The sequence below is a fragment of the Lactuca virosa genome, chromosome 1 (assembly GCF_052849685.1).
Source record: "Lactuca virosa cultivar CGN04683 chromosome 1, Lactuca_virosa_CGN04683_v6, whole genome shotgun sequence".
NCBI lineage: Eukaryota > Viridiplantae > Streptophyta > Magnoliopsida > Asterales > Asteraceae > Lactuca > Lactuca virosa.
Window position 1 is genome coordinate 62,409,427 of NC_136426.1, and position 10,909 is coordinate 62,420,335.

At 33.2% G+C, this 10,909-nt stretch overlaps 1 protein-coding gene across 1 annotated transcript; it reads right to left on the reverse strand.

Annotated features, from left to right (window-relative positions):
- Nucleotides 1-8,781: 8,781 nt before the first annotated feature.
- LOC145114312 (putative UPF0481 protein At3g02645) lies at nucleotides 8,782-10,384 on the reverse strand. The gene has a single exon (XM_079050312.1). The coding sequence runs from the start codon at nucleotides 10,375-10,377 to the stop codon at nucleotides 8,782-8,784; it is 1,596 nt and encodes a 531-aa protein (XP_078906438.1). The 5' UTR covers nucleotides 10,378-10,384.
- Nucleotides 10,385-10,909: the final 525 nt, after the last annotated feature.

The window sequence follows — 10,909 nt, forward strand, 5'->3', positions numbered from 1 at the left end:
AATCATTTTAGCCATATCCAGTTCTAGTCATTTTCCCTCTTAATTCCCTAGGCATTTGGAAAAATTAGAACGGATGAATATTACAGCACATGTAATCGATCCTATATCCGAAGCATATGAGACACGATTCATGATGTCTCACATAATGACACGATACTAGACCAGTCTTTTGCTATAATATTTCTATTTCTATTTGCCATGTTCTCATAATTCAGATTATGAAAAGGGATGCCGTAATCATAATCGAATTTTAGAACGCAAATAATGTAATCATGACTAAATTTGATTAAAGACTCACAATCTAAGCTTTTAGAATTGGAATGAAGTATAATTTTCTCTCCCTTAATTATAGCAAGACAACTTTCCAAACCCTGCAACTTTGCAAATTGTCACTTTTGTTTTCTATAATTAACATTGCTAACTTGCAACACCTAACATAATAATCATGCTCCCACTAACATGATAATTATTAGCATAACACTTATGCTCCCACTAGCTTTGACATGTATCCAGAAATCAGCTGGACTTCTAGAAATTAATACTTATTGACTTTCTTACCAAAGTTCAGATTTCTGATACGAGATGCTTTGATAAGACTTTATCAAAATCATACACCTTTCCTTAGATAGCTCACATGTGTGTCTAAACACTTACGAAGAGGGATGTCGTAATTATAATGTTTAGACCTTTTGCCATTCTCACTAGTCCATGTTAGTGTGCCGGTTAACCACACACGCTCCACTAACGACTTTGAGAATGCAAATATCACAATTGCTATTTACTTAAATTCTACTTAGTGAAAGCGTTTCCTCACCATCATTTTCATGAATCGGAGAGAAACCTTATGAAACTTAGATTTTATGGTGTATGTGTTCCTATCCAAGTGAATCTGTCATAACCATAATCACAAGATAAGTTTAGCGACAAATCCAAACTCATATGAACTGAACTTGTTCAATCTTAACTTCTTGCCTCCTGGCAGCACAAGGGCCTACCATTGCTTCCAAGTAGTTATGCAAACAACTGAGAACTCATAGAAATCACATGCATAGTCAACTTAATTGGAATACGCACAGAAACAAGAATATGTCAACACGATTGGTTATAAATCTCAAGTCGTGTGCTAGTGATAAACAATACCCTTGATTAGTTCTTGAGACTTTTCAAGATCTTTAAGACTCCCACTGACCTCTTGACATATAAGATTCTCTTGTCAAGAACCATTCCTTGACAAAGCAAATATTCAAGAGTTAGTTCAAATTCTTATCTAGGCAAACACTTCACACAATTGGCCTTAGTTGTTCTTTGTCTTATCCAAGACATCACAACTTACCAATTTCAAATGTACAAGAGTAGAAAACATTTTACTCTACGTTTGATAAGTGTTTTTAAACTTTTCTTAAGATTATGTCACTCGAGTTACAATCTTGGAGTATTACTCTAAGACTTAATTTGGAACGAAGTATGATTCATCTTTTGATTTAACCATCTCAACAATTCACGATTCCTCTTCTTAGTCAAACAATTGCACTAAGATGTCCTTAGAGGATCGATTGTGATATGGTTTTTGCTAATCATTAAGATGATCATAAAACATGATACTGAAGTACTCTCCCATATTTTCAGATTGGATAAACTTTTATCTTTCTGCTTAATTTGATTCCTCTCATTCGTCCTGCCATACATTGAAACTTTTCCAATGTTTCAGAATTATACTTAAACTTGTAAGCATAACCATATTTACTAAACTTTAGTAAATCATGACGAATAGTCTTATCGATCTTTGTGGTGGACTTGACCAATGCACAACCAAGTGTACCCGATCCCCTAGTCCTTCACTTGAGTTACATATACATGTGAACAAGGAATTAGCCTTAATTTCCCAAAGATGAAAATTCTCATTCATCACACAAGTTGCATGATTCCAAGTTTTTATCCAACTAAAACTTGGGTGATGAGAATCTTTCCTTATTCGGAAAATTCTCGACACTACCACAAACGAAAGAATCAAATCCATTTTCCAATATTGCTATCAATGGAATCATATAAACAACAATTTTTCACAAATCCCATTGTAAGGATATTTAAAAATAAATAAAATTAAAACTTTTTCTTTTATTTTAAAACTTGCGGAAAAACTTATCCTTACAATGAAAATGCACATGAAAACAATGTTGTTATTTATTCCTAGGCAATCTATCCCAACTCTTAAGTAACAGCTCAAAATTCTGATCACCGAACCATGCGATTGAAATCCATCTTCGCGATCAGAATCAGCATATTCTTCTTTTAAGCTTCCTCTCTTTTCTTTGATTCTTAAAACATCAAAATGCGACCTAGTCACATCATGTAATAAGAATCTCATAATAGGAACTTAATAGAGTTAGATAGTAGACTTTACCCGAAGTAGAGTCAAACCTTTTTGACTTTACCACCCTTATGATCTTTCAGGTAAATAGAGCAGCTTCGCAACCAATGCCTCTTTCTTTGGCAATAGAAACATATGGACTCTTTAGGAATGGTACACGGGACTATCTCAGACTTAGCCTTTCTCTTTACCATTTGGTCAACCGAGTTGACTATGGCCAATCCATTTCCATTGGGAAGAGAAAGCTTTTCTGGATTTCCAATGTTACCATTATCAATGTCCATGGAATTTTGGGAAGTCGATCTTCCAATCAAATTTGCTTTACCAGTGCTCCAAATCATCGTTGATTCAGCAGCATCAAGCAAATAGGTAAGATCATTAAGGGTCATGTCATGGTCTGTCATATAGTAGTCCCAAAGGAACTCACTATGTGACTTAGGAAGTGATTGAAGAACCTAGTCAACAACCAACTTCCTCAAGACTTTGACACCCAACTCTCCCGGCCTGTCTATATATGACTTCATCTCCAAGATGTGAGCACACACAGACTTTGCTTGCCAATAGGGCTTGAGTGACCTTAAACTTGTGGGTTAGGGAGAATAATTGGAGGAGGTGGAGGAAGAGAAGTATGATTTCCATGATCTAATTGCAGGACATCATCTTTATTAGGAAAGCTTGTTCGAAGAGATTTGGGAAGATCATAGTTGTCTGAACCAGACATCTACAATGGGAGAAATTCAAGTAAGTTGATTTAAGTCCTTAATATAACACCCTATATGAAATATTAAGGCTAGGACCCAACACAATATTTTATAACTTGGAAGAGGGATGCCGTAATCCAAGATACAAAATATTTAAAGGTAGGTAAATGACGATTTACCAATTTCCGCCATGAAAAACGAAAAGAAATTTTAGGTCTTAAATGGATTGAAACTCCTAGATCTTTTGAGATTCATTGAACTATTCAATGGCATGTTTAAATCTCGATTGTGCCCTTCAAGTTTGTGACTGGGATGCCGAGAATCACAAACAAGGAGTGAATAACCGTGCAAATTAACTTGGTACACTTAATGTTACAACCACCTAATCAATGTGCCGGTTAACCACACACGCTCCACTGATCTATGATTAACATCAAGCTACCATTTGCCACACATTGTCAGTCCCAGATTAGTGTGCCAGTTTACCACACACGCTCCACTAACGGCTTAACAAGGTGCAAAGTGTAATTTCATGGGTTAGCTCCAAATTCACATTTTCCTAAGTAACCAAGATTGGGAATTTAATAAGTGTTTAGTTACTTAGTATTCATAATTATACTTTTAATGAAAATTATAGTCCTTGTCCTACCCGTTCGGCTAACGACCCTCCACCAGTCAAGGAAGCGGTGGGTGAGAGTGGACACCCATTAAACTGCCATTTTATAGGCAGTAACCTTATACCCCCTTATAGACCGGCTTCGTGAATGAGGCTTACTAACGGTAAGACTGACTTACTCTTATACATATATATAAATATTAAACTTATAATATTATAATAGTATAAGGGTGTATTTTAGACATTTAAAATACTTGGTGGTTTAATCTATTAATTAAACTAGACTTTTAATTTAATTAAACTCAAACCATATATTTATGGATTTAATAATACTCTTTTAATTAAACTCTTTAATTAACTATTAATAAAGTCCATAAGAGTTAATTTGAACTATTCAACAAAACATCATAATTTCAATTATTAAATTCAAAATTAAAACCATTTAATTAATTGTTTAAGTTATGAACCCAAGAGTTTTAGAATTCAATTTTTTTTCATAAAAAACTTTTTTCAAATTCCAAAACTTGAGGGCAAGTTTTGTAACTCTTGAAAACTTTTGGATTCCATAACTTATGGAGTTAAATGTTTGTTTTATGATGAAACTTTTCATGTTCCATAACTTAAGAACAAGTTATGGAATTCTTCAAAACATTAACACCAAGTTTTGTAACTCAATAAAAAACTTTGAATCAATTTTTTTAAAAAACTTTCATATCCATAACTTATGGAGGTTTAAAAAAAACCTCTTTAGATCAAACTTTTAAAACTAATAAAATAATCATATCATTTTATCTTTTACTAAATTTGACATAATTCAACTCATATAGCAAATGATTCAAATTTTACAAATAATTAGTTTTCCACAAAACAATGTAATTATCTTAATATTTGAAAGACTTCATGTTTTTTTTCTTTTTTTTTTCAACTTTGAAAATCAAACATTTGCATCAATATAACAGAAAACAACCCATGGCTCTGATACCACTGTTGGGTTTTGCATACTACAACATCCTATGGTGCACATACAACCCTAAATACCTTGGATCTATGTTTTCACTAATTATACATGAAAATGGTTTCCAAGGCATTAAACCTATAACTAGCATGCATTTGACATAAACCATATAAGATACTAGTTAGAGTAACATACCTTTTATGTAGCTTGAAGTCTTGATGTATTTGGCCTTAAGAGCTTAGCCCCAATAGTGTGGAAGCCTCAAATGAAGTCACAACACACCTAGGACAAAGGTGGAACTTGAGATAGAATTCCATGCACCCAAAAACACCCATGAACTCCAAGAACTTCATGTGTAACCACAAGTGGCATTTTTTAGGTCATGATGCATGTATTTATATGTGTGGTATTTCAAGAGTCATGGGTATAACCCAAATCCATACCCATGGGTTTTATGATCCATGTTTCATGTGACCCAACTCTTTATGTATCCATACATAAACTTGGTCCAACATGGATCATAAGCCCAACACATATAAATATAACTAATTACCATAATTAGTCCCCATAGATTTAATTAGTCTTCTTTGATCACAAATTAATTCCAAATTAATTCTTGATCAATACTAATTCAAACATATGATTTCATATTAATATATTATAACTTATAATATATTAATGAATCATATATAACCTTTCTCTCAAGAGTCCATCCTAACAAATTGTCCTGATGATATGCAACCCAAATGGACCATGCTACTCTCGGGTCGAGTACATACCAATAATAGTTATGGGCTTAGACATCTAATCCAACACTTATAATCATAAAGTTTCAGCCTTTAGCATGATAGTGTATTTCCCTTGCCTAGAATCTCTTATTTAGCTTGATTTAAGTCATTATCACCTTACATGTACGTAAAATTTGCAACTTTACGTAAGAAGTATGCCTTAGGAGCTTAGATCTATGTTGTGGAGCTTTGGAATGGCTTAAAAAGCATCTGAATGGAGAAAGGACTAAAGGGACTTGACGAGTTGCATGGTCAACTCGACGAGTCTGATGAAGATTGTCGTGCATGGACTCGACGAGTCAGTAGGATAACTCGGCGAGTCAGGTAGGGTTTTCCCGACATTTGGACATACATGAACTCAGCGAGTTGCAGGGAAACTCGACGAGTCAATGGGGGATTTCACGACTTCTCGAGTTCAGGAAGGACTCGACGAGTCGGGGGAACTCACTAAGCTTTGGCTTATAGTTTTTAGTTGTGGTGTCAGGTACTTCGGATGATCGCGGGAATGCGAAAACGTGACCGTACACATCCTCTGTTTTATGTACTTTTGATCTATGAGATACTCTGATATGGAACAATATTTTGAAAACAATGATTTTGTAAACATTCTATGATTTGACGTTGTTTTAAAACGCTTAAATTTCTTGTGATTTTAATGTATATTACAAAAATATCTAAGAAATAAGAAAAAATAAACATGATAAAAAATTTATAAAAATAATTTTTATTTTGTGTAATATATATATATATATATATATATATATATATATATATATATATATATATATATAGGAGGGTTCAATTGAGAAAAAAAATGTTGAGAATAAGGGAATCATTCTCAGCCACACATTTATTTTGCCGCAAAACACTTAGGCGTACTGACGGAAATGGATAACGGATAAACATGTGTTTTCCAACCAAACACATGTTTCCTTAAACTACTCTAATCATTACCTTAATATACACAAAAACATATTTCTTTTGTTTTGTTTTTTTTTTATTTTTTTTTATTTTTATTTTTAGAAAGCTATTTTTATCGAAAAATTATTTTAAATATATCAAAATTCATAATTTTTGATTCTCTATAAATAGACATCCATATTGATATGGTTTTAAGATAAAATAAAAAATTTATTTTTTTAGAGTTTCAGCTCTCATTATTCATAAGTGAATAAAAATCCATCAGATTTTTATTACAGTACATTCGTTATTCACTTATCAATAAAACGTATGTTTAACTTTTTTTATAGTTTGAGTATTGTTCATATATGAATATAACACGTAATAAAGTTTTCTTACTTCAAATATATTTTACATCATCTTTCGTCATATATTATATTTATATATGAATAAAATATGTATTAGTTGTCGTCATATTTTATATTCATATATGAATAAAACATTTATCAGGTTTTTGTTACAGTTAATTTGCTATTCATATATGAATAAGTAGTATAATGGATACTTAAACTGTAAAAACAATTAATCATATTCTTTTATTCATAAGTGAATAACGAATGTACTGTAGTAAAAATCTGATGAATTTTTATTCACTTATAAATAACGATAGCTGAAACTATAAAAAAAATAAAAATTTTAATTTATCTTAAAACTATATCAATATAGATGTCTATTTATAGAGAAAAATTATGAATTTTGATATATTTAAAATCATTTTTCGATAAAAATAGCTCCTTAAAAATTAAAAAACGATAAAAACTATGTTTTTGTATATATTAAGATAATGATTAACATAGTTTAAGGAAACATGTTTTGTTGGAAAAAACATGTGTATACCTTTCCCATTTCCGTCGATACGATGGAGGTTTTTGCGGCAAAAATAAATGAGTGGTTGAGAATAATTCACCAATTCTCAACCTTTTTTTATTTTCTCAACTGAACTTACCTCTCTCTCTTTGTGTGTGTGTGTGTATATATATATATATATATACATACATACATACATACATACATACATACATACATGTCACTTGTTTTAATAAAAAATAGCCCTAATATGTATCTATATTTTCTATAATGAAATTTATATAATTTTTTTTAAAAAATCGGGTATCTTAAAATTCACTCGACCCAACCCTGAAACCCGAATACCCGAAATTCAATTTGGTTCGAGTATCGGTTATAGTTTCACTTGATATTTATCTGAAAAACCCGCCCCGAAAATACCCGAAACCTGACGGGTATACCCGAACAACAGACCTAGTGCAACTGGCGTTTTTCTATTTCATTTGAGGGTTTGCAAACCAAATCTATTTCTTTTGACATAGTTTTGTATAGATTAGGTTTTTGTATTTGGTTTTTATGGATTTTTTTTTGAATCTGATTCAAATGTAATTTTTGTTTTCATGTTATTAGAGCCGACATCTCGTGTCCTGTGGTTCAGCACATCCATGTCTAACTCGGGGAATGATAGTGTATCTCACATATGTGCGACACGGTCTTATAAATGACTATATATATGTTGGAGTCCCCCTCCTGTCTACAAAGACTCTTTTGGAGAGTTAATATGGGGATCCACATATATCTACATGTGGTCCTCGAGAGGGAATTGATAGTTTCGGGTCTTATCCTAGGGCCGAAAAGACAAACTATGATGCTTTATCATGTAATTGAGTTACATTGTATATCACCAATTTCCCACATTCTTGTGGTAATCATGAATTAGGGGAGCTTTTTGGGATACATGGCACAATGACATATATGTTTACCTCCAAAGAACTTGTAAGTTGGCAAAACGTTTTTGTTTTGCCAGATTTTTGAATGTGGAAAACATTGAAGATCTTGCTAGAAATCTATGTACCATTTGGATTAGCATTCGTTTTTCTGAAATGAATGTTTTCCAGAGTTAGATATTCAACATATTGGTGGTGCTTCGATTAGAATAGAATTGGAATTGAGTTTTGAAACTCATTGTTGAATAGTATTGCTAGAAATTGGAGGTGTGCTGCTTTCTATGTGGAGTTCAATCTCGTTTCATTTGAATATTTTGATTGCTAGCAAAATGGGGTGAGGTGGTTTGCACAATTGCACTTAACCAACTTAACGGGGTAACCTTTTTAGCATAAAGGGTTGTGTTAAAACCAACCATTTGTAACATATTTTGGGCATTTTTTGAAGAAAAAAAAACGATAACATTCAACATATCTCCCCTGAGAGAGAGAGAAGAGAATTGATTATTTTCTAAGATTTTTGACACAAATTAAATAAATAGATTTTTATACCACCTTACTCCGAAATGGTCCCAGGTCAAGTTGTTAAACACTTAAATGTGATCACTTCGAAACCGAATATACGAGTCCCAGTTTAGATCGACATGTTTCCTCTAAAATAAATCAAACAATACTTCTTATAAAAAACATAAATATACATCTAAATATAGAAGAGGTCACCTCTAAAGACATCAAGAACAAGACCATCACCACAGCTACAAATACAAGAAACTGCCATGAACCAAACACATAAACCTTCATCAATTTCCCTATTTTAACCCTCCATTTCCCTTCATAAACCCTGTTAACATCTTCAATCACCGTGTCCAAGAAGGGCAGCTTCGTCAATCTCACACACCTGCTCATTCCATTCCACAAATTAGCAACCTCTTCATCGCTTTTCAGTCGGTTCTTGATGATCCCCATTTCTCTAAGCAACTTCACATCTTCTTTGGTATCAATAATCCCATTCATCAACTCGATGTAACGAGTCAAAATCAACGGCCCAGATGCTTTGCATACCTCGTAAGCGACCAGATTTCTTAATACGACATCTGTATTTACATCAAAACTCACGATGGGTAGAAATAACGTAGATGTCTTATTATCAAAGTCAATGGTCAAGATCCCACCCGATGAGGGAGAAAATCCGAAGCCCGCTTTAACAAGCTCGGTGACCGAAGGGATCGAGATTTCCTCCATTAATGGTGGTTTACTAGTACATTCTACGCTTGAAATTTGTTTATCTTCATCATAACATACTTGTTGTTTCAAGATTCTTACCATGGATGTGTTGGAAATGATCGCGAGAGGGAAATTTACTAAAAGTTTAACGGGTTCTGAAGATATCAATCTTTTAACAAAGTTCTGTATGGCATTGATGATTCGTTGGAATTTGTGTCGACTTTCTTGTACTTGTTCTTCATCGTGACCTTCATTAGTTGTTTCATACCATTGTTGTTTGATGTTGGGATCAATGATCATGTGGTATAGAAACTCTAGCACATGGGCACAATCTTCACTGGAGTGAAGATTGCACTCTTGATACACAACCGTAAAAGGCGAAAGCTCTTTATGCAACCCTAACAAAGTCGAAGTTAAATATTTCTGAGCAGATTCGGAAGATTGAGATTTGAATTTGAATTCCAACATCTTTTCCAAAAGAAAAATTGGAATCTGATTCTCTAACATCACAATATCTCTAAGAATTGCATCATGCGCAAATTTTCTATATGGAAAATCAACTAAATGTGACATTCTTGATGTTACTCGTGAGATCAATCTTCCTTTTTCAATATTGTAAACATCAAGACACTCGAGCAAGAAAGAAACATCAAGGGCCATCATCCAAGCTACGGTTTCACCATCAAAATGTAGATACTTATGGTAACATGCTCTGATCTTTGGCTCTAAAACCACAAACTGATCAACAATTTGTTGAAACTTGACATTGCTACCTTGCATTTGTTTTTGACATCTTTTAGCAGCAGAAAGCTTGTATCTTTCCATTTCATAGAGCTCGGGTCGCCGATGGTGGTAAGGGCCTAATGCTACTTGTTGTGGAATGTAACATTCAGGTTTTGTGGAAACTAGGCCGATTGGGACATTGAATATACTCACCGGGATATCAGTATCTTCTTCTACGTCTTCATCGATGGCTTGACGAATTGTAAGGATCCACCGCTGGTCACCGGAAATTGGATTTGAGTTTGAATTCATGGTGAGATTTTGAACATTTGATGTCGTATGTGGTTTCTCTTGCAGGTAAGATAAATTTAGGTGATGAAGTTTAATAAGGTTTAATGAAGAAATAAACATCAATAGGTGGTAACATATTCCAGTTAATTAATTACTAGTTTACAACCTTAACTCAGGTCCAATTTAATGCAAGTGGTAACGCCATTTTTGATATCATGTACCCTTCCACCTATTTAGTGGAATAGGGTAAATAGTTTGGTTAGGATGGGTGAAAAAGCTAAAATCTGCTATTATTCCTCAGCAACAAACTCTGTTCTTTTTTTGTCCGCTGATATGGGTATATGCTAGCTTTTGGTAATAATTTTGCAATTTCAAAAAAGGGAGTAGCTTATGATTAGACTGAAACTGAATTACATCATCCTACAATTCAATTATAGTAATGGAACAAAATTACAACTGCTCAATTCAAGCATTGTCTACATAGGAATGTTGAAAAGTAATAATTAGTAAAAACAAGACCAGATTCAATTGTTTAGTTAACTACATAACAAAA

Bases quoted from the DNA above. Each gene is read 5' to 3' on its own strand.
- LOC145114312 (XM_079050312.1), bottom strand. From the start codon at position 10,377: ATGAATTCAAACTCAAATCCAATTTCCGGTGACCAGCGGTGGATCCTT.